Source organism: Nelumbo lutea, chromosome 2, assembly GCF_056320005.1.
Source record: "Nelumbo lutea isolate HS-2025 chromosome 2, American lotus-T2T, whole genome shotgun sequence".
In the NCBI taxonomy this organism is placed as follows: Eukaryota; Viridiplantae; Streptophyta; class Magnoliopsida; order Proteales; family Nelumbonaceae; genus Nelumbo; species Nelumbo lutea.
The window spans coordinates 25,319,222-25,344,349 of NC_142685.1; the positions used below are offsets into that span (position 1 = coordinate 25,319,222).

The window sequence follows — 25,128 nt, forward strand, 5'->3', positions numbered from 1 at the left end:
TCAGAGAGGGTTATGGGATGAAGAATTTCATTGTGTCTCAGAGCTGTTGTTGCTTCTAGATTTGGTGTGCCTAGACCCCACTAACCCAGACAAAAGAGTCTGGGCTCTAAATCGGGTTGGCTCTTTCACTTGAGCATATTTCTTTAAAGCCCTTTGCTCTAACACTTCCTCTCAGATCTTCCCTGTTAAAGAGGTTTGGTCAAGGCCAATACCCCCCAAAATAGCAGTGTTCTGTTGGGAAGCCTATTATGGTAAGATCAATACTGTGGAAAACTTGCAAAAGAAGAAACTTTTTTTGTGTTTGTCCCAAAATTGGTGCTTTATGTGTAAAGTGAAGGGTGAGGACTGTGACCATTTGTTGATATCGTGCTTCTTTACTGCCAATATTTGGAACTGGGTTGTTTCTTTATTTGGGTGTAGGTGAAACTTGCCCTCTGAAGTAAAGCTATTGTTCACTCCAGCTACTCTTGGGAGATTGACAAAAAGAGGGAAGATAATGTGGAAATGTATCAAAGCCGCCACCTTGTGGATTTTATGGGAGGAGAGAAATGCTAGAATATTTCAAGAAAAGGAAAGAAGTCTTGCTGAAGTCAAGGAATGTATATTGGCAAAGACAATTTCATGGCTGAAATCTTCACAATTGTTGGCAGATTTCTCCTTTGATGACTTAAGGAGAAATTGGGAAGCAGTGGCTTCTACAGTCTCCACCAAGAACAAATTACAAGTAGAATGGAAACCCCCACCGGATGGAGTGGTAAAATAGAATTTTGATGGCAGCTGCCAAAGGTAACCCAGGGCCATCTGGAATTGGTGGAATTCTGAGAGATAAAGACAGCAATATGCTGTCTCTTTTCTCAGGACCAGTGGGTGAAGGTGATTCTGTAAGAGGAGAGTTACTAGGTATAAGGTATACAGATGGCTAGTCGATTAGGAGTGAACAATTTGTTAGTAGTCTCCTTAGTAGTAGGCTTGCTGAATAGCCCAGACACAGTTTGTTGGGGCTATAGGGATCTGTTAAAGAAAGTTAAATGGATAACAAGAAACACAACTGTTAGGTTCCAGTGGGTTAACAGATCAGCAAATGCATGGCTGATTCTCTGGCCAAGCAAGGGGTGTCAAGGGGTGATCTGTTTTGGGCTACTTTGTAATTTGTATCTCAGGTTTGGGCATGTTTAGTGTTTATGATTCAGTACTTGGGGGAGGTAACATCTCGTGCCTCTTCAAGGCTGCTTGTATTTCTGATATTTATTTCAATCATTTATCAAAAAAATATGTGAATGCAAATTGCAATTTTTGTTGTTTCAGTTTTTGCCTTGTTTTGTTTGTTTGCATTCATAGATGAAGCAGGGGAAAAACAAGAAGCAAGCTAAGTGAACCAGAATCTGCATTCTTCTCATGTGCACTAATGCATTTGCGTCATAAATGAAATTGCACTACAAATAAATGGAGGCCTTGTGTTTTTGTATACATATCCACAATCATGTGGACAATGTCTCATCCTCCTTTACTTTCACATTTTTCATATATTTAATGAATTTCCCCATTAAAACTGGGAAGGCATCAACCTTCTCAGTAACTTTACGAACCGCCCTATCTGCACTCCAATCATTTTTCAACCACAACCTCCCAGTAATCATGGAAGTTAATCAAAAACTTCCGCTTTTTATTTGTCTTTTAATTGTTAGTGAAGAAATTATTAAGGAGGTTATGAGCTCTTTAATGGCTGAAGCTAAAGCTGGGTTGATTAGCATAACCTTAAGTACTATATCCATTTAAATATAGTGTCCACTAAAAGACAAAGCAATAAGTCATTCAGTTCAGCCACTTCACCCATTATCGAACAGCCCACAAGGAAAAATTATTTGAGAACGCTTAAAACTACACATGTTTACTTCACTAAGGGAATGCTTTGGTTAAAGGAAATTCATCTAATACCATGAGCCAGTGCATGGATTGTGATTTACACCCTTGGAAGTTTGATCATTACCTAAATGAGCTTAAACACTCTCTCCTTGTTTCCAGTTCATCTCAAGTGGATACCTAAGGATATAAATGTTACCGTTAATGGCCTAGACAATCCGGGTGTGGGAAGGGTATAAAGCTCAATGCCTACATGAATTTTTGTTATTGGGAGATGGGGCTTTAAAGTATTTTTGCTTTGTTTTTTTACATCCTCGTATGTAAATTTTAGGCACTATCAATTAAGGTTGTGTTTGGTACCATTGCTCTTTCTACCCAAAATGTTTCAGTTGATCAATACAAATTGCCATACAACTGTTATTTAAGGCTGTTTATAGTTGAAATTGAAAACAGGCGTACCTTAAAAATGCATGACTCTTTGCTCAATGGGGACAAAACCTAATCAGTCTACCTAAAGTTACTCTTATATGTGATGTGACAACAAAACATATCTCTCACTAATTCATATTGATCAACCCAAAACCTTTCAAGTAGAAACAAGTATACAAAACACAACCTAAGTATTCATTAACAGAGAAAGAGGTAGGGAGAGAGTGGGGGATAGAGAGAGAGAGAGAGAGAATTGAAAATGGAAATATTTCAATTTTCATGAAGAAAGCATAGAGAGCACGAAAATAACACATTTTAGTTGCTTAAATGAACACATTAAGTTCCTGGTAGACAGTAAGAACTAGGGGTGTCCACATTTTAGTTAACCTAACTATGGCCTTTTTTTTGTAAACCAAACCGGTGGTACCAGTTTTTCCATCTCTCCAAACCGGTACCACTGGTTAACCGGTCCACCGGTTTCAGTTTTTGATCGGTTTGGTTCTTCGGTTTTTTATATTTATAATATATATTATATAAATATATGTATAATATTATATTATAAATAATAAATAATATATTATATATTATAAATATTTTAAAAATATATAATATACATAGTATATTTATAAATAGATCATTATAAATATAATATAAGTATAAATTTATATATATATAATGAATATATATATATATATATTTTTATATATAATATATAGAAAATATGTGACATATGTTCAAAATATATATAATATACATATAAATATGTATACCGGTTGGTTCGTTTAACAGCCGTTTTTTTGTAGGTTAACCGAAAATCTTTGGTTTTTCAAAAATTCTGAATCGAAACCGAACCGATCGGTTCGGTTAACCGCATTTTGCAGTTCAGTTTTCTCGGTTTGGTTCGGCTTTTTTGGTTTTTCATAGACACCCCTAGTAAGAACTATTAAGATTGACATTTAGGAAATAAAGGAAACATAGTGGCAATAGAGGTCTTACAGGGATGCGATTGTCAGAATTGTCAAACACTATCTCCACAAAAGCAGATAACACTTGGTGACCTGCGCCTTCCTATTCAATTGGATATTCAAAAGCAAGTATGGATATTAGCACCAAGAATCTATGAAATAACAGAAGAACAGGCAGGGCATCCAGTAAATAAATAATTCAATGAGCAATACATACATGGAGAAGGGCATGTCTATCTTCACTGCGAAGATTCTGGAAAAGGTCGCTGAGTACAAAACGTATTGCTAAGGAGGAAAAACCACGAAATACGAATTAATCTTAAACCAGTCTCTCTGCTTTGGATTTTAAGATAGGTAAATTAAAAAAAAAAAAATCGAATGCTGTTCAGTTCTAGGTTACATACCATGGAAAAAATTTGTCTTCCCGGACCCATTTGCTCCAACTATTGGAACATTGCAACACCAGTCGTGTCAGAAGAACATAAACAATAACACCAATAGCATTGGAATACTTAAAGAACCAACATTTATATGGACATCACTAGCATGCTTATGTCAATTAAGAAATAACAATAATAATGAAGAAGAGCAAAACCATTACCTACACAATTAACTTTTGGACTGAATGGTTCTGTAGCAATTTGCTCTCGGTAACTCTTGAAGCCCTCGATGATAACCTGGTTTTCGAAATTTAAAACAAATTAAGCAAATAATTAACATGAAAGTCAATTAACGCAAACAAACTGCATAAGTAATCTGCTAAGATTACCTGCTTTATGTACATCCTGAAAACGAAACATGAAAGCTCCTTCAACCCCTGTAAAAGTAATACTGAAAAAACAAGTGAAATGAAGAATAGCGCAGTGTATGATGAAAAAACTGAGGGAGAAAGTCCCTAGGGTTCTGCGAACAAAAAATCTAGCTCAAACAGAATAACGGAAGAATTGCATTTCTGAAATTAGGGTTTCAATTATACAGGGAGAAGTAGCGTATGGAAATCAAACACTGGCTAATTGCAGCTGTTGATGCTGCTCTTCTGCTGAAATGAACAAAGCGCGGGAAAATGAAAATCCGAGAAAAGGAGCGCGGGAAATGAACAAAACGATAACGTGGGTTGACGCGGAAAGCGCGGAAGGAGTAAGGGAATGAGACGGCGAAGCGTTCGGAGAAAGAGGAGGAAATTCTTAAGCCTACCTATGCGAATTAACCTCCTAGAGCGAGAAGCAGCTTAGGCAAGTGTCGGAGTCACCAGCGGTGGGTTTTTAGCGGGGCTCTTTGGCTGGAGCTGAAACGTTGGATCTGCAGTGACCGATGCGCAGTTTGGGAGGGATTTGAGGATTTCGTGCGGGGACATTTTAGAATTAAGATGTGGGGCCCACGCGAGAAGCATTTAAATAATATTTGATGAAAAATCCGGAGAGCCAATTTTAATCATCGTACAGCTGTTTAAGCGGCTTTCCGGACAAGCCTCTACCAGTAACTTCTTTAAGGCAACCGAAACAAAGCAGTTGCGTAGTAATGATGGCTAGTAACTAGTATGATAGGAAAAGTCGCATGGGCTAAATATCATCTCTGTCATGTGTAGATGTTCCCAATACACGGTTGGATTGTACTGTCAAACATTTTTTAGGAACATTCTATGGGGGGCAGATGTCAAATCGCATGTGGCCGCTACATGCTAAAGGCTCTGTGTTCTTTGGCCTCTTTAAGTGAAGATGCATTCTAAGGCAAATCGGGTCGAAACCCATAAGGTGTTTGGAATGGATAATGATCCTCTTGTGAGATTTCTGCAAATCACTGATGTCTCATGATGAGTGCAGATTTGGCCCTCCACTGAAATTGCGACATGTGGTACCTTATGACAACTAGGCGGCAGCTCGCCAAGGAGCTAGGCAGCTCACCAAGGAGCTTGACAGCTCTCCAAGGAGCTTGCTGAGGAGCTCGGCAACTCTCTAAGGAGCTCGCCAAGGAGCTCAACAGCTTTCCAAGGAATTCGCCAAGGAGCTCAGCAGCTTTCCAAGGAATTCGCCAAGGAGCTAGGCAGCTCTCCAAGGAGCTCGGCAACTCTCCAGGGAGCTCGTCACCAAGTAGCCACCAGGGAGCTCATCGCCATAAGCAGCTCACCACTTGTAGGGTAGCTCGGTACAAAAGAGCAATTCGGCATATCGCAGGAAGATCTCTTGCCTGACAGATCTGGTGGCAGCGCCCACATCTCTTGCCAGGTGGCGTCGTGCCTGCCGTCTCTGAAAAGCATGGCACACCTAACGAGTCCGTACCCTGCAACAGTAGCCTGCACCTGTCACCTCAGTCCTGGCAGTAATGGCTTGGGCAGTGGCAGTTACGCCTGGTATGATTGGGCACCACTGTATAAGGACTCCAACCCCCAAAGCCAAGGGGGAGAGAATGGACAAAATGGAGGTAATCCCTACTCTCTAGCTCTCTCATTTCTCCAATATCATCTTCAAGCTCTCTACAATCAAAGTGCTAACTTAAGCGTCAGAGAGTCCCCACCGGGAAAATACACCTGGGTCCTTTGATTCAATTCTCATAGGTCCCTCAGCTCCCGTCGCCTACAAAGATGAGGAAAATATGGAGTTCTCGCAGGTCCCTCAGTTTTCACTGTTTACAAAGGAGAGAAGATCACCTCATGCAGAGGGTAGTCGGGTTGCGTTGCACCAGGGAGCTCCACCATTCTCTGAGTCACAGGCCACCTAGGAGTAGGGAGCTCGTCACTAGGTAGCTCGCCACCAGATAGCTCACCACCAGGGAGCTCGTCACCAATTAGCTCTCCACCAGGGAGCTCGTCACCAGGCAGTTCTCCACCAGGGAGCTCGTCACCAAGTAGCTCTCCACCAGGGAGCTTGTCACCAGGCAATTCTCCATCAGAGAGCTCGTCACCAAGTAGCTCACCACCAGGGAGTTCGCCACCAAGTAGCTCATCTCCAGGCAGTTCGCCACCAAGGAGCTCCATCATCCTCTGAGTCATAGGCCACCTGGGAGCAGGTCAAATGACGAGGTACTTAGCAAAAAAAAAATTGGTACGTGACCAGAAACAGTTGCATCATCTCACGAATCAGAGAAATTGTTTGTTTATCATTGTTGTCATGTCATCCAATTTGTGAGAAATACACTGAGTTTTGTTTCATAATAATTATTAACAATGATTTTAATTTTATAATAACTATTTCTCCTATCTAGATGCCACGTCATTCAAAAAATCATAACCCTGCAAAAAGAGAAATCATGGAAAATGTTAATTCCTCCTTTTTCAGCCCCATTTTTTATAATTAATTTCTAACCAATTTGTTGATTTCTTATAAATCAGCCAACCAAATTACAAATTAATTAACAGTTTCTGAAACACTAATTTGGCACCAAACACAGCCTTAGTCCATCTTAGAGATGTCAATGGGTCGGGTTTGGCATGGGTTTGCCTCAACCCTAACCCAGCCTTAAAAACACATAATCTTTTAACCCGATCCAACCTGATTCGTAGCATTTCAATTATATTTTTTTTGACATGTTTTGAATGCCTAAGATCCATTAATTTAAGTTAGATAATTGTTCTATATAATTTAAGATGTCACTTTTCCATTAAAAAAATCAAAATCAATATGTAAATAAATCTTAAATTTTTAAAGATATAGAGTTAGAATTAAAAAAATTACAATAATACTTTGTATATATATAGGGTATCATGACCCAGTGGGGCAGGTCAGCCAAAACCCCAACCCAACTCAGGCTGAATAATCAAAACCCTAACCTAACCCTAAAACCAAATATATTGACCCTAACCTTACCCTACAAGGTTGAGTCAAGTCGGATTTACTATTTAACCCGACTCGTTTACATCTCTAGTCCATCTCTTTTAATTAAATATACTCATGTACTAGGCTCATGCTTGCCTCTTCCCAAAATTTTGAATGGGCCTACGCCGAAGTGTGAGCCTGATATAGTATAAATTCATGCCATAAGCCCGACCCATGAACAGGTATAGTTCAAATATACATGTGTGTAAATATTGTGTTCTCGTTGGCTTGGATTGTTGTTACATAAAACACAATTTTGTAGGCTTATGGGCCCAGAAGCCCATCCCATGAACATGTATAGTTCAAATATACATGTGTGTAAATAATGTTCTAATTGCCTTGGATTGTCGTTACATAAGACATAATTTTGTAGGCTTCTAGCTTTAACTTGGAGAGAGGTGAATAGCAGTTTAGATTGTTTTTTAAAGGCATTTTATTTGTTCAGGTTTTTTCTTTTTTTCTTTTTTTTCTATTGGGTGCCATTCACCATTAATAACTACCCCCTTGTTCTGCGTTGATGCTAGAACAAAACCACCTAACACACCAACGAAGCAGCCCTCAGTTGGTCTATTTGTTCACAAGTTAAAAATCAATATGCCGAGTGCTAAAAACCGCACTAGTCGATATTCACCTTGCAATTGGCAACCCTTCCAATTAAGGTGTTGGATTCCCATAGAACCACAATGTCACAGGGCTAGTTGGCGAGGCCCCACTCAATGCTTAATTGGGTCAAGTATGCCTATGAAATCAAGTAATAACACACAAAAGGCAATAAATAATGCAAACTAATTAGTAAAAAATGCTATTTGTATTGCACAGACGAATGGCAAGCATAAACACACAAGTTTGTATCAAGGGGACTCCATGCTTAACTTTTACACGATATTGGCACACTCGACTACCTATCTCCCCTCAAAGAGTAAATTAAGCTTTTGGGGGAGTGACACAATGAAACATCAAAGTGGTGAAAAAAATCATACTATACAATTATAGTATTGCCATTCGCAATCCCCCCTTACAAAATACATAAATAACCCCACCCAAGACACACCTATGACATGTTGAAGGTGTGCTTCAGACATGGTGAATGGCATTCGTGGGCATGGTGAAGAGTTCAATTGTGATAATCTTCCCCATTCAAATTAGTCATCGTCCTCGAAGATTGGCATCTGCTTGTTGTATAGATCCACTGTTGGCAAAGGAGGATTCTTTGACTGCTTCATGAAGTATGTTTCTTCCAAGGCATGGGCATAGGGTTGGGTGGATAGCTTGAAGATGCTCATCGTGTTGGGAAAACCTATAGCTAAGTCCCAAGGAATGTCCCTTATTGGTTGCTTCAATGTAAGATACCAGGCATTCCAATTTGAATGGTATGAAAAGTTAAGGCCAAGGTTGGGTCAAAATGATGGTTTAGATGTTTGGGGTATTGGTTCCCATGAATGTTATCCCAATGGCAATTCCTCACAGGTTTACTATGGTGATTGGTTTGAGGCAAGGCAAGGGTGTAGACCCTAATATGATTGGGATGCACTTGCTCTCCCCAATTGACATAGTAGTAGGTGTGATCATTGTTGGTGGCGGCTTGAGTTTTCTATTGAGCTTGATGGTTGAAGGCAAGTGTGGTGGCGGTTGCTGCTGAAGTGCTAAGGATGATTTGCTCAACAATTGCGTGCAATCATTGTAACCATGCAATGTAAACGACCATCTATGATAAATATGGTGTTGATATGTGGAGCTGGTGCCACCTTTGCCTATAGCATAAAGTCCATGCCTAGGACCACATCAAAATCGTTCATGTGAACGATAGAAAGATCAATCTCTCAATCCTAGGTGCTGACTTGTTTGATTGGTCTAGCACCTGTATTGACAGCTTTGAACCATATTTGCTCCTTTGAAATGGCCAAGTTAAGTTTCTTGTCCTATGCAATTGATATGAAGTTTGTGAGTGGCCCTTGTGTCAATTAGGGCCTTGGTTGGCCTCCCGCCAAGGTTTATGTCAACATACCTTAGCCCTCTCTTCACTGTGACAGGCTACTTGGAGGTATCCCATTTTTTCATCATGCCATTAAAAAGTTGAAGGGCATCCACTCTTGGTGCCTAGGCACTCAATTCCCCATTGCTCTACTCATCATCACTAAGTTTGGCAATAAGAGCATTTAGCTTCTCTCGCTTTGGGCAATACTTTATCAAGTGCTCATTCCCATAAATGTAGCACATGGGATGATGGGTTGGTCTCCTTGGGTATATGCTATTGTGAGAGCTTCAATTTCCATGTGGTTGCTTCTCCTTCTGGTACTTTGGTGGCCGATGTTGGTAAGGCTGCTTATCCGATGGAGACTTCTTTTGCCTGTCTCCCCCACTCAAATTTGAGGTGCGTGGACTAGCAGGCTTAGCAGCTTCATCATTCGACAATATCATTCCATTGAGTTGTTCAGCCACTGCCATGGCAGTTGCAAGGTCTTGAACACCTCTTTGTTGGAGCTCTAGTTCCACCCATGGTTGTAGCCCATTCATGAAGTTGAATAAAAAAGTCTTTATTAGACATGTTGGTGATCTCCAAGGCAAGAGCCGTTAACTCCTTGACATAGTCGTGGTGGGAGTCATTGTGCTTGAGGGACTTCATCCTTTGACGAGCAAAGAACTTCATGTTTTATGGGTAGAACTGTCTCTTCAACTATCGCTTGAAATCGACCAAAGTGTTGATGGTTCACATACCTCGTTCAATGTTAATACATCTTATGTGCCACCACAACATGGCAACATCAGTCAAATACATTTTGTAGTTGTGTGTACCTGGGTCATCTCATCACTGATGTTGGCTGTTGCAATATATTGTTCCATCTGCCATAAGAAACTGTCAAGCTCATGTGTATTGCGTGTTTTGTGATAGGGGATTAGCTCCCTAATCCTGATGTGGGAAGGACTATGCATAGTGGAGGTGCTGGTTGGATTAACAATGGCTCTCTTCAGGATTGCACACTTTACCTTGAGTTTATCTAGTTGAACTTGGACATTGGAGGAGGTATACAAGTCTGACTTCATGACATCCCACTCTTCTTTAATTTAATTTGTTTGGGCCTGGATGGTCATAGGGGAGGACATGGTCCTCCTCCATGTTCCCCACTCGCTTTTCATTTCATCGAGTTAGGTTTGAAGACTATCAATTTTGTCTTGGATGTGCGAGTTGGATGAGATTCCTTCTTGTTGGCGCATGGTGCTACAAACTTCCTTGAGCGCGCCATTGAGTACATCGCATACCTTGTCCACAACATCGCTTAGGCAGCTTTCCACTTTCACCAACGCATTCTCCATGGCTTCCATGTTTTGATGGAGCTCGTCTACCTGATTTCGCATCTCATCTATGGTGGCTTCACAACGTAGCACGCACAAGTCAACAATTTCGTACTTGTTAGTAGATTTCTCACACTTGCTAGGTTTTGGTGCTCGGGCCTTCAACGATTTGTCTTTGGTGGTGTAATCCGTGGGTGCATCGTCATATGGGGAGATTCCATGCTCGACCTCTTCCATGATGTCCCTGTTGTGCTTCATGAGCTCATGCTTTGATACCAAGTGTCATAGGACTAGTCAGCAAGGCCTCATGCAATGCTCTATTGGGTCGAGTAAGCCTATGAAAGCAAGCAATAACACACGAAAGGCAACGCATAATGCACATGAATTAGTAAAAGGGTTCATTGTATTGGCACACTCGTCTACCTATCTCCCCTCAAATAGTAAGTTAAGCCTTTTTGTGGAATGTCAAAAGGAAACATCAAAATGTTGAAAATCATATTACATAATTACAGTATTGCTATTGGCGTCCCCCCATACAAAATACATAGATAGCCCCATCCGAGACAAACTCATGACACAATGAAGACATGTTGTAGGCATGGTGGATGGCACTTGTGGGAGTGGTGAAGAGTTCACTTGTGACAATATGCTCTTTGTGGTGTGGTGAGTAGGCTTTCAAGTGCACGTTGCTCTGTTTCACTAGGGAACCTTCAATTCCCCTACACCCCCCCTGAAAAAAAAAAAAAAGAAACATCAAGTTGTGATCAATTTGATAATCGCTGAAGTAGTTGAAATGAATTATTTAAGGGGTTTTTTAGATTCTTCTACCTTAAATTTTTGTATATGTTTGTATGGCTAGAAATATTTAATACTTTGATATTTTGTTTGGGAAGAATGCAAATGTAAATATATAATACAAACTCAAGGTTTAGAAATGCCTCATTCGAGGTTTTGTTATAAACATATTTGTATTTTGCACTAATCCCCAAACTAAGCATTAACCTTTGCAAGGTGCCAATTGGCTAGTTTGCGAGGTGTACTTTTCTTTTATTTTTCTCTTTTTTTTTTTTTAGGCGGGGGGGAGGGGGGAGGGGGGAGGGGGGAGGGGGTATGGGTACTTGATGCAACCAGAGATGCTTTAGTCTTTTTGAAGGGCATTTTTTGTAGTTCAACTATGGTTAGGGTTGTAATCAGACCAAATTCGACAAAATATGAGTTTGATCCGATTATTGAAAACTTACATCTAAAAGCCCATTCTGATTTGAAGATATCGAATTCAAATTCGAACCCAGGCAAACTTTGATCAGTTATGGATCTAATATGACACTTTAATCAATTAAAATACAAAAGAAAGTTAATTATTTTAAAACTTTGATATATAATAAACTAATGTAAATGTAACATAAAGCATTTGTTATATAAATATAATATAATATTCAACATATATATATGTACAATTTTAAATATAATTGATGATGGGTGATTTGTCCCTCTAGTGACATATGACATGTGGCACCCTGGAACCGTCTCATGACACCTTAGCGCCATGTAGGCAACGACTTTAGAAACACTTCGGGCGCACCTCGCTTGCCTTAGTTGTCTTAGCACCACATCGATAGGGTCGCCATGCAAACATCTCAACAAGGCAAGGTCGACTTAAGAGGCAACCTATTTTATGCTAAACTGATTGAGACTCGATTGACGATCTACATGATGTGGCGGCTAACCTCCTCTATGTGTGGGCTATCGTTTTTGAATCCTTTGGGATCATGTCGCCTCATTGATGGACCTAGCTCCCGCTTTGCCCACTTTGGAGGCAACCGTATAAGCTTCATCGTTTTACGTGGAAGCCGTCTCTAAGTGTGAAACAACCTCCGAACGAGGCAGGCTGGTGATCTCAAACATGCTAGATGAAGCCCACGTCAATCTGTGTCTATATAAAGGCATCTCATTCATTAAAGAATGGACACACAATTTATCTCTCAATCACTCTTGCACTTTCACTTTTTAAGCATCAAAATACTCTTTACTAACTTAAGCATCACAGTGCCCACCCCCGGGTACTTTGAGTTATGTCTTCCTACAGCTCGGCTAGCTGACCTCGTCAGCCCAATGTCCAAGCTGCCCTCCAGTAGGGAGCACCATATCACGCACCACCGATAATCATATAAAGTTTACATATTAAAATCAATAAACATTATAATATATTTAGTTTTGGATTTTAATAAGATTGAATGGAGTCAACTCTAAATCTAATATGATTATTCATCAGGTGTAAATTCCAAATTATGAATCCAATTCGATTACATAAACACATCATCCATATCCGAGATAATCAGATTGGATGTCATATCAGGCCTTGGATTTTTAGGGTATCATTGACAGGACTAACTATGGTGCTTTCATTAACATTGAATGCACATTAAGTCCAAATATCAACCAACCATGCTATAAGTCTCACACCTTTCATTGATCCATGTTTTACAAAGTGTATTTTTACATTTAGTAAGGAGTACTCACCAGCATGTTCAACTAGTCATGTCTTTTGCACAATGGATGCACCATAGATTTTGCTTTTCTTTTTTTTTCTTTTTTTCAATTGTTGTTGAATAATCTAACCACGATACATTTGATTGAAATCAAGCTTTAATACAAAATATAATAATCTAAACACATGGTTAATATGTATACTTATCAAACACTTAGAAAAAAATGAAGAAATTCAGAGTCCAAGGGGTGCTCACCAATGTGGATGTACCAATCATGTGCCTAGTACCCGTTGAGTTGTTTCTACATTGCTTATACATCACATTAGACGATAACTTGCCACATAAGTTCCATTTGGGAAGAGTGCAAATAGAAATATGCATAGTCCAAAAACAAAGAAATTCAGAGTCTAAGGGGTGCTCACCAATGTGGAGGATGTACCAATCATGTTGCCCAGTACCCATTAAGTTGTTTCTACATTGCTTATACCTCACATTAGATGATAACTTGCCACATAAGCTCCATTTGGGAAGAGTGCAAATACAAATATGCATAGTCCAAAACCTTGTACACGGTATTCATAAACCTTGTATTTGCACTCCTTCCAAACTGTGCCATAATAAAATAAATATTTAGGCTCAGTTTGGAAGGAGTACAAATACAAATATGTAAAGTGCAAAACCTTTAATTTTATATTATTTTGTATGGATTTATACTGCACATATTTGTATTTGTACTCTTTCCAAACCAAGCCTTAAAGACATAGCAAACAGCCCAAATTTTTATTTGTGTTTTCCCCAACAATAGCTCAAAGTGCCATTTCAACCAATCAAAGAAATGGCAATCTTTAATTTGAACAATTTCTCCTTATTCATGAAACCAGATGTCTCAATGTAGGATGCTCGACATTAATTGGATTGAGAAAGTTTTGGGCCGAGAAAGGTGGGGTGGACATATAGGATAGCCGGATATTCATAACAGAGAAAATTTATTTACGAGATAAATACATTTTTTTTCTTTATTAAAAATACAAACCCATGACCCGCATGAATGTCAATCCCCATTAGTCTCCCTTGGCATGCGATAGAATAGGAGGGGTTTCGGTTTACCATACCAAAAAGGAGAACAGTAATGGCTTAAGGTTGTGTTTGGTACACTTTTACTAACATTTTAGGTTGGCCAACACAAGTTTTATAAGAATATATATTACCACAAATGGTTTGAATTATCAATTCAACAATATGGTACCATTGCTGCTTCTTTAGGAAAACATAATATTTGGTGTTTATTCTATAAATGCCAACACTTAATCCAATACTTATATTACTTTTTTCGGTGGTTATCTGATGTGATGTAACAAGACAAATTTTCAAACATTTGTATTGGACAATACAAAACGCTGCAAGTAGAAGTGATAATGGTACTAAATACAACATTAGTTGAGATATCAAGTGCCTCTAGTGTGGTGATGGCCCAGTAGTCAGTATGGTCACTTGGTGTCCTCTCTAATTTGGAGGCACGGATCAATACAAATAGAAATGGCTATGGTGTACCAAATACCCTCATGTTCACCCAGCTCTGCATCCACCTAATGACCTTGTAATGTGTAGCATGACAATACCACAAAGAGAGAGAGAGAGAGAGAGAGAGCTCTTATAGGGCAGAAGCAATTAAGCAACTCCCTAAGTATCATTTTGTCCGTTGGACATACAACTTTACAATTTCCATTTACAATGTTTAATCAACCTCCAGCGACGAGACAATGAGAATGGAAGGACTCTAAACTTATCATATATACAAATTGTGGAAGTTAAAAGAAGGAAACCCATTTTAATTGTAGTTTAATCAGTCCCCAGTTAATAATTTACAATTTACAAAGCTGTGGTATGACTACTGGATTGGCAGATCAATAAGCAACACCTCCAGAAAAACCATCTCCATCATGAAGTAGGCTCTCTGTCAACCAATAACCGTCCCAAGAACCACCAACCCTCTGCCAATGAGAAGGAACAAGCGTTTGCTTTGTCAAAACGCAGTGAATGTGTTCAAGCATATACTAAATCAAAACTAAAACAAGTAATATGCTATATATTTTATTCCGAAGAAGCAAAAATTGGGTTGGGTCAATTCCTTGTTGGCATAGTTAGCATTGTAATTATGTCATATCATCAATTTCCCGTGCTCTTTGCAAGACAATAAGGTCATGACCAATTATTGATTTCATTAGTTGGCTTGATGTGGATATTCAAGAGAAATTATTCATATGGACACGAAGCTTGCAATCTGTAACCTTTCATATCATAAATTTGCTCAACAATTCACTTTCATAAAAACATTGAAAACTTAATTGAATTGCATAGGCTCATTATCAGATGAATTTTCCAACTATTGGGACATTTAACTTGCTTCTGTTTTTGGTTTTGACATCACGTGGTAAAGATCTTTACGTTCTTTGAATTTCATGTCTAGGCCTTGGGATATTCCTCATATGAGGACCTGCTCCTCATATTGAAAGATTTGAATCTGAGTTAATATCCATGCCATCTGTGTAATGCTTATGCATGAACAAGGGTTATAATAGAAATATACTGGGAAAATCGAGTTCATCTCATCAACTAAACATTTTTTATAATAAGAAAGTGATAGATGGTAACCGAAAAACAAAAAAATCATTTCTAACAGTGGCAGACTGTTTTGAAAGCACATCATATAAGGAACTATTATGAGAAAATGGAGTGTCATTTTTATGAAGACAGCTATCATGAGAAGAAGGCAAAGCAAGCAAACCTGAACCATTGTAAATTGGAATATCTCTTCTTCCTCTGGACGCGATCCTCGTATCCAAACCCGCTGCTTGAACCGATTCTATTTAAGAGCCACATGTACACCAGGCAATTTGAGAGATCAACATAGAAAAAGCTTACAAAAGTGCCATCAAGGCATTGGGACTTAGGCAACAAAGTTATCTATTAGTCCAATTTGGTTGCCAAGTTATATTGCTTATTTACCTCTTTTACCCACAAACTGCTCAAGATCTTTCTTTCTTTGTGACCAAGCAAAACTCGGTATGTTGAATGGTGGAAAATCCGCCTAAACCGCTCAAACTGCATGAAAGGCAAGAAAGTCTCCCATAAAAATTAGCAGTGGTTACAAAAAATTACATGCTAAAGGTTTCAGAAAGCTCACTAACTTGTCCCAAATCAAAGAAGGGCCCAAAATAGGTGGAGCGTTCAAAAGGATCAAAACCAGCAAACTGTTGTAGAAAATCCATATAGCATTCAGATTGTGAGTCCAAGTCAGGCAGTGAAAAACACAAGATTGGGTTGTACCACTTGATGTAGACATTACCCTATACATCACTTCCACCCCATAATCTTGACGAGGTTGGTCATTGTATTTCAATGCATCAAGCTGGTATTGTACTGCTTCTTCTGCACTAAACTAAAATAAGAGACCAAGGTAGATCAATATGTTATATAGATGCAATAGCAATGGTTGGTACACATTCTGAAATCCAGAATCTTACATTTAATCTTGGGCCAAAAGGCCTTTTACTGCGAGACTCGAGCCTGCAATAGGTAAGAAACTCTAATAAGCTAAAAGTAGACGGGTATTATTTTCACAAATCAAGGATGATTTCTATCAAAGGGTGTGGATGCTCAGTGTAATGGTTGATACTAGCAAGAAGATTTGTCCAATTAAAGCAGTGTGTGCCCCCACCTAGGACCAAGTCCTATATTCAGGTGGTAACATTAACATTGACTAGTCACTTAACTAGACTGTGCATGAGAGAGAGAGAGAGAGGAAGAACAAAACTAAGTTATAGTCATGTGGGGGGGGTGGATTTTCCACTAAAAGATCTTTCTCTTGTCATGTTTTTTATTTCTTCCTACAAAGTAAGAGCTGTTTCTTATTTTGTATCCACCTCAAACCTCGAGATTTCTTGGGACTTCAGCCTCAAGAGAAGGCCAAGGGATTTGTTGAAACCCCTTAGCTGATAATCTACTTAGTTCACTCGAGGGTGTCTTTTTAGACTCTTCCATGTCCAATAGGATAGTGTGGACCGCTAATCCTTTAGGAGTAGTCACTTGTACTTCATTCTTAAGTTCTTTTTTCTCCTCCTCGCCCCTCACAAACTTGCTAATCTATTGTCCATTTGTTGCTAGTATTTGGGGGTGGTTTTTTCTCTCTCATTGGATATAGGTGGACACCGCATGGATATGAAGATTTATTCAATGCTTGTTTCTTCTTGCCTCCACAATGGGGAGGAAAATTTGTATTGAGAAGCACTAGGATCACAAGGTCCACAACTCTTTAGACTGTTTGGGGGGAGAGGAATAATAGAATCTTCAAGGGAAGGCACAAACCAAGGAATCTATCATTGAGACATTAAGCAGAACATTAGGTAAAGACCTTGAGGATCTTTTTCCCCTGCATGCGAGATGAATCGGGAGAGGATGGTGGTGTATAGCACCATCATCGATATCTAGATCTGTCTTGTTGAATAGCAGTCATCAAGTGAGCTCACATCAAAATAAATTTGATGGCTGTAGCATGGGAAATCCTAGGCTACCAGGCATAGGAGTGGTGTCTAGAGACATCCATGAGACCATTTTATCCATTTTCTTAGGTCCAATGGGATATTGGAACCCCACAAGAGTCAAATTGTTAGCTGTCTTACATGGTTTGAGGCTGGTAAAGTGCTTGATCTTAGGGATACAATGATTGACGGAGACTCCAAGGTAGTTGTGGACTACATTAAGGGAAAAAATCAGGAACCATGGCAGTATAGCCATGTTATGAGGGATATTAGAAGCTTAGGCAGGGTCTTGGGAGACAACTTATTATCCAAGAGAAGCTAATTTCTTGGTGAAGTTTTGGGAAGACTTGTGGTGGGTGGACTCTCCTCTCTGTCTTTCTTTCCCTAGAATTTACAGCCTATCCACTTTCAAACATAGAACAATTGCTGAAATGGTATCCAGAGAAGGGTTTGGGCTAGCCTTCGACTTAGGTATGAAAAGGCTTTTGAGAGATCCTGAAACTTGTGAATTAATCCCTTCGCTTGAACTTCTCCAAACTGTCCAGGCTTTCTCTGAAGGTTGTGATGAGAGGATTTGGGTTCCCAATGATAAAGGCTCCTATTCTTGTGCTTCCTTCTTCAAAACTTTGATTCCCTTTGTTGATCCTCAACCCTTTCCTTCCAGAGAGTTGTGGTCCAGTCCAATTCCTCTAAAACTAAAGATGTTCTGTTGGAAAGCTACCAACCAAATCTAACACCTCTGAAAGGCTCCAAAGGGTGGAACATTTGGTATCTTTCACCCTGTGTGTCTTTTCTCTGAAGAATGGGGTGTCTACTAACTACCTCTTGTTGCAATGCCCTTTTGCACAGCAGGTTTGGCAGCATTTCTTTTCATTGGTGGGTAAGATTTGGTGTGCACCAAGCGAGGTGGTGAATTTTTTCAAGACAGATTTCCTGTGATTCTCTACTAGGAGGCAAAAAATACTTTGGCAATGCTTGAGAGGTGCAATTCTGTAGGGACTGTGGTGTGAAAAGAATGCTATACTTTTTGAGGAAATTCACAAATCAGTTGAAGAGGTTATAGAGATCACTCTAATCAGGGTGGCACATTGGGTGCTGGTGACAGAGGAGTTCAAAGAAGTTTCCTTAAATGATTTATTGAGGGGATGGCAAACAGTGGCTGGTTTCCAAATGAGCAAACTGAAAACTTTTCTGGTTTGGTCTCCTCCTGCAGAAGGTTTAATCAAATTCAATTTTGATGGGTGTTGCCTAGGGAATCCAGGACCCTCAGGGGTGAGGGTGTGAGAGATCAGCATGGTAATACTCTTCTCAGTTTCACAGGCCCAGCAGGAAGGAGAATTCTTTAAGGGCAGAATTTCTTATATAAATTCAAGGTTTGAAACTAATACAGCAGCAAGGGTGGAGAGATGTGATTGTTGCAGGGTATTGTCAAACTGTAATATGTTGAATGAAAGCACAGGATCACCTAACCTAGGAATTTAGGCAGTTGGTGAGGGGGGCAGTAGCAATTGGAATTTCATTAAATGCCTCATTCAACTGGGTTCCTAGGTCTGCAAATGTGTTGGCAGATTCCTTTGTATTCTGTTTGTGCTCTGCTGCTCTGTTTTGAGCAGTTGGAGTTTCTTTATTTAATATATATTCAGTGAGTTACCAAAAAAAAAACTAATTGCTTGGCTGATGCATTATCCAAGCAAGGGGTCAATTGTAAATGGTGAAATGCAGGGGGTAGAGGGTAATTAACAGCCTATAAGAAGGGGGATTAATTGCTTGTAGATTGTGTGTGTGTGTGTGTGTGTGTGTGAGAGAGAGAGAGAGAGAGAGAGAGAACTATAAGATTGTAAGGGTAATTTAAATGAACTGATCAGTTATGAGATGCATCTCAATAATTGCATTTTCATAGACATTTGGAATTAACCGGGAATAATAAAAGGAAATTCTCATCCTATTTGCATGACCCCTCTCAAAAAAAAAAAGAAAAAGGTAAAAAAGAGGCAGCTTGGAGAGTAACCTCATTTTCATATTGGGTTAGATGATGATTAAAATGTGGGAAAGACAAAAGTTGGGAATAAGTAATGAGTGAGAAGAAGTTAGAAAGGAGATCTTCTCAATGGATAGAATACACGATTTCTAATCTACAATCAATGTTTCAAATTCTTATATTTCTTGAATTCTGAACTCTTGTTGGAAATTTGAAAGGCCAAAGATGCATTAGGCAATGCATTTTGGAGGCTTTCCAAAATTGTGATGATGGATAATCTGCCTATGAAGCACTGATGGTAGGCCTCTAAGAGTTTGAATAAATAATTACAATAGGTTCCATCAGATGTGAGGGTAAGTTTCTGTCCTTTACCATTATTTGCCTTGAATTTTGTCTACTTTCAAAGTATCAGTGTAAATAGCCCCTTTCCTGGGTGTACAGTTTATATCTTTTATTCTAAATGTGATTTGTTTATTTTCTGCACATACACTCATTTTAATGCGCAAATGGGTTTTCTGTGAGTAAACAAAGCAATGCATTCATTGTGGTGTTTGATTTCATGGAACTGAAGACTGAAAAAGGACCCACCCTTTAATATTTTGCAGCTAGTTTCCTGTCATAGTTTCTTCTTTTAGCCTATAACAAAGAAGGAAGTTCACTTGACACCAAACTACTGCAAAATCCATAGACTGGCTGGATAGAATTTCCAAAATTATCTAACAGATTAAGATCAGTGTCCAGAAAATGGCAGTATTCAAGTTGTAGCAATGAAAGTGATATTTGCAGATTATAATGAAGGAAACGTAAATATGGCAAAATGATCCCACAGTTAAATGCCAAAAGAAAGAGAACCTGCATATAATGAAACAAAGCATATTAATATCATATTTGTGTGGAATTATCATTCCCAATCTGTTCCTTCTCAAGCAGTGAAGCCAAAAGCCAACTAGAAAGAAGGCATGACTAGAAACTCAATAACTTGGAAAAAATAAATAAATCATTAAATAAGATATTTAAATAGAAATTAACACAATATGAACCTAGATAATGTCTTTTAACATGAAGAACCGTCGGCTTGTAAGTCTTTGAACGAAGGGAACAATATCCAGATATTGAGTTTCCCTAAAATTCCAAACTGAACTTCTCCAGATTCTCTGAACATTAAATAGTTCATCGCCTTCTTTTGAGTTTTGTACTTAAATTTCCGAAATTGCACAACAAAAAGACAAATATTCTCAGCTATTGATAATTTGGCTAAATGCATATGCACACACCTAAGGGTGCAAGAATTTATATCATAAACCGATAAAAGAAGGTCCTTGAGAAATTCTTCTTGATTCAGGGGTGAAATTCTAATTTAATCATTTCAACATCTTCCGAACTACAATCTGGAAACATAATAGATTACTACGGAATCCCAACCTAACAATACTCTTAATAAGAAGGAATGGAATGAAAATATGTTAGGAATAAAACATTATTCGGAACATATTTTGACAAACCTAAAAAAAAAAAAAAAATCAAGAATCACATACCAATCCGCAGAAAGAAAGTCTGGAACGTCCGTAGAAGCTTTGAAACGAGAACTCACGGAGAAGCTATGAAGTCTGTCACCATAAGAACGTTTGGAGAATAGACACAGAGATTGAGGAGATGATAACGAGGAGCAGATCGCCATCATCTTCACCCAAGAAACAACAGAGAAGAATTAAGGGGGTTGAAACTTGAATTCCCCTCTTATCTATGACGTCATGACGTATCAGTTGAATGGGAGTTACAGTTCATCGACCCTCTTCCCTTACACGTGGAAAGCGTAGAACTGACGTGTGGGACCCGCTCTCTGAACACTACATGAGTAAACTCGAGCAATAGATATAATAAACGTGGCAAACTGCCAGCCAACTATATTCTCGATCAGTGAAAAAATAGATTTGTGTGCTGTCCACGTTTTACATGCCACGGAATCGAGATTCCAAGTCACCATCGTGCAAACAAAGAACAAAATTCTGACAGGGCTCCAAGTGAAATTAGAAGTCTGATCGGCTCCTCTTGGCTCTAGGATAGAACTTGAGTTTGGCTTCAGTCAGAGCAAATTCATGATCACACCGTTCTAACGGCTACACAACAGGGGTAGCCCATCCCCTTTTCCTTAACCCCCCTCCCCCCTAATCCCCAGTGGCACCAGGATTTGATCCCAGGTCTCTACTCTGACAAATCAAGAACCTACCAACTGAGCCATCAGTTGGCTTAAAATGTGAGATACTGTTAGAAAAAAAAACACTCAATGTTACATGGGTGGAAAGAATGAAACAGGGAAAAAAATAATTTTCTAAAAACATGGTAAGCATACTGACAACTTTGGAAGAACAAGAATAAAAAGATTTTTGAAAATGAATGTCTCTCACCTTCTATGATTTTTTTTTTTTGAGTATTTGTTCATATGCATCACATTAAAAATCCTCTTCTCAAAATCAATGATTGTAGAAATGAAATCCGTATCTATATTGAAGCAAACCAAATAACATACCAATCGAGTCACTCCTCATTTGGCACCTCCTGTAATCTTTGAGAAAGCTAAATACTAAATGATAGGGTGCCTATAGGTTTGAACCATGAGAATTGAGAATTGTGAAATTAATTGTCAAGTAGTACTTTGATTAATTGAAACCTCACCCCCCACCCCCAAATAGGTGAAATTAATATAATTTGAATGCATTAAGAAAGAAATGATGGGCCAACTACAATAGCTATTGTGGCTAGAAATCATTTGGGGTGGTTATTTCAAACATAATTTGAGAGTACACTACTGTCAATGTAGGTGAAGCAGAGTCCCATATTTTGGAAATGTCATTTCAAAGACATAATATCATCATAAAAAGTGATTGATTGTTTAAAGACATCACAATTCCGCCATGTATTGGGAACATCTCTCAATGACAATAGAGATGTGTTGTGCGGCAGATATGTGATATCGTCTAAACGGGTAGAATCGGCATCCTTGGAATATAAATTTTCTCATAGCAGATTGATTTGCCAACCTTTCATAATGAGGGTTCTTGTAATAGGTAGGGTTATGTTTTATTATTATTATTTGATGATGCGCGATCTATAAACTCCTAACTGGAGGATGATCTGGACCTTAGTCGTGTAGCAAGCTGGATCAAGCTGCAAGACAGAAGATTAGAGCACCCGGGGTGGTTAACTCGACAAGATCGCTCCAATGCTTAAGTCAGTACTGTGTTGTGATTGCAAACTATAATCAGAGTGTTAAAGAGCTTGGATGCAAGTAATCGCGCATCCCCTATGTCATTGCAGTTGGTGCCTTTATATAGGCATTGCTTGGTGTAGGTTTCGCGCACTGCATCCGAGATTTCCAAGAGGTCATGCCTTGCCGGTCCGAAATCCTCAGAGATAACCGCTATGCACGTTGACCATCCTCCGGGACATTTGGTACGCGGGCCAACTTTAGAGAAACCTGGGAGTGTCGGGGTATGCATGTCGAATTTGTCGGCGAGCACATCTCGTAAGTCACCACCTAGTCATCAGTTAGGTCGGCAAGCCCTCAAGAGAGATTGCGCCTCGCATCAAGGTCACTTCAGCCGATGACGAGGTGCTACAGGTCAGCCCTGGACGAGGTGCTGCAAACTGACCTAAGTTATGGTTGAGGTCGCCAGGTCAGCGATAAAAGGCAGGTCGCTAGGTCGGGGCGAAGACAAATTATGATCTAAGACTCCAAAATATCGCTTAGGTGGCATCTGGGTGTTGTCCAACTGTTTTGAAATGCCATGTGTCATGAGGTTATTGGAGGGCCAAATCCGCCCTCATCATTATTATTATTATTTATTTATGTGATGTGCATTTTGTGTAGCTCCTTTATGTAAAAACTCAGTTGATTAGATATGCTCAAATCCAAATCGCTTGCCAATAAAATACATTCCAATATCCTTCCAACATGATCGAACACCACACATCTTATTCATGGTGAGATGTACGGTCTCACGTTAAGTTGGAATAGTATTTAAATGTATTTTGTTGGCAGGAGTTCCCAACTCCTATCTTATGTCTTCAACCGAATGCCGATTGAAAAGGGCTAAAGTGGTTGAACAAAATCAAACACCTCTGGCTGCTTACGAGGAGAGCATGAGAGCACTTAACAAAATCAAACCATCATGCCATTTCCTTTCGCCCATTAAGTGGGGTGTGAACGGAATTTGATTGTTTAAAACTCCAAATTTGAATTCAATCCCATCAAAGGTAATTCAAATTCAATATGATTATAATTGCATAAAATCCGATGACATGGGATTTATTTTATTTAACTGCGTATGTTCATAAGTATTTAAAGTTTATATCGTATGTATTAGTTCAAATATTGTGTCTTTTTATTAGGCTCGGTTTGGAAAGAGTACAAATACAAATATATAGAATGCAAAACCTTGTATTTTGTTCTATGTTGTATGTATTTGCATTATACATGTTTATATTATATTATTTCTAAACTGAGCATTAGGGAAATTCTCGATTAGTATTATGTACTTTGGGCCCAATGTCACTTTGGTCCCCGATATTTAAAATGTGACAATTCAATATCTGAACTTTCAAAACGTGCCAATTTAATACCTACTGTTAACCAATCGTTAATTGACATTTGAAAAGACACAAGTGCCCTTCGAGTGCTATCTATTTTTCTTTATCAACCATACAAACGTTGACAAAAAAATGAACAGTCTCAAATCCTTGCCTTTTCTATTCAAAGAAGTTGGAGTCACTAGAATGCCCATTGAGATGTGACCCAAACTTTTGGATGGTTAATAAAGAAAATTAGATGACATTTTAATGGCATTTGTGTCTTTTCAAAATCCGCTTAGCAGTTGGTTGGTAGGTACTGGATTGGCATGTTTAAAAAATTAAGGTATTGACTTGTCGCGTTTTAAAGTTTGGGGATCAAAGTGGCACTAGGCCTAAAATAGAGGATATTAATCGGGAACTTCTATTTTTATTAAATTATTATAAGTTTAAGTTTCATGCAAGTTATCTTAGATTCATATTGTTAAAGAAATACAATAGCGGTCATTTTTAGTTCATTTTATTAATAATATATATCATTTTAATCGTTTATTTATTTATTACTATTCAATATCCGGTTGGAATCCAAATTCGATTATAATCAGATGGATAAGATTCGATTCAATATTGAACATAAAAGAATCGAATTTGGATATATTGAACATAAATGAATCAAATTTGGATATGCCTATACCCAATTCGATTCATTTGCAACCCTACCATTAGGGATGGGGCGTTCAATAATGGTCTGAGTAGTTAGAAACCAATCATGTACTATGTGATAAAAAACAATGCATTAACACAATACGAAAATTTTAATAGCTTATTTGGGAGCACTTCGAATATGCTATTCATGAATTGTTATTACATCCATACCCACCGAACACCACCCCCGTGTATTTGGGAACATCTCCCCATGAATGATAAGGGAAATGTTCTCAATGCACAATTGTAATTACTGATGGAGAGGGAAGTGGGAATAACGAGTGGGTAGCATATCCAATTCCATTTGGGAGGGCTCTGGGAGTTGGATTATAGCATTGATAAGTGGATCCCACGTAAAATGCCCTCTACGCAATGTTTGGTGAAATCTTGTAAGGAAAGTTGACATCAACCAACATTCAATCGGTTCAATGACCTTCCCATGGAACTACTTCCATCACTTGTGTGGAATTCACGTGGGCAAAATAGCCTGTTACATAG

At 38.8% G+C, this 25,128-nt stretch overlaps 2 protein-coding genes across 4 annotated transcripts in view; both read right to left on the bottom strand.

The window, feature by feature from the left end:
* Window positions 1-4,588, bottom strand: part of TTN7 (Structural maintenance of chromosomes (SMC) family protein) — a 45,246-nt gene extending 40,658 nt beyond the window's left edge. The window contains exons 1-6 of one of the 3 annotated variants that reach the window (XM_088970626.1): window positions 4,449-4,588; window positions 4,024-4,085; window positions 3,856-3,931; window positions 3,659-3,697; window positions 3,472-3,539; window positions 3,286-3,357 (exon numbers count right to left, since the gene is read on the bottom strand). In XM_088970626.1, the coding sequence (XP_088826752.1) occupies window positions 3,286-3,357; window positions 3,472-3,539; window positions 3,659-3,697; window positions 3,856-3,931; window positions 4,024-4,038 (270 nt within the window). In that variant the 5' untranslated portion in view covers window positions 4,039-4,085; window positions 4,449-4,588. Of the gene's footprint in view, window positions 1-3,285; window positions 3,358-3,471; window positions 3,540-3,658; window positions 3,698-3,855; window positions 3,932-4,023; window positions 4,086-4,230; window positions 4,289-4,448 lie in introns of those variants that run through there. The other 2 variants (XM_088970627.1, XM_088970628.1) reach the window with 2 other exon arrangements.
* Window positions 4,589-14,494: 9,906 nt separating this feature from the next.
* LOC148869305 (DNA-directed RNA polymerase subunit beta) lies at window positions 14,495-21,123 on the bottom strand. Its single transcript, XM_088973232.1, has 7 exons — window positions 20,895-21,123; window positions 16,368-16,410; window positions 16,190-16,282; window positions 16,032-16,094; window positions 15,850-15,945; window positions 15,629-15,706; window positions 14,495-14,834 (listed from the first exon to the last, which is right to left on the bottom strand). Exons 1-7 carry the CDS (start codon window positions 21,038-21,040, stop codon window positions 14,748-14,750), a joined length of 606 nt encoding a protein of 201 aa, XP_088829358.1. The 5' UTR covers window positions 21,041-21,123; the 3' UTR covers window positions 14,495-14,747.
* Window positions 21,124-25,128: the final 4,005 nt, after the last annotated feature.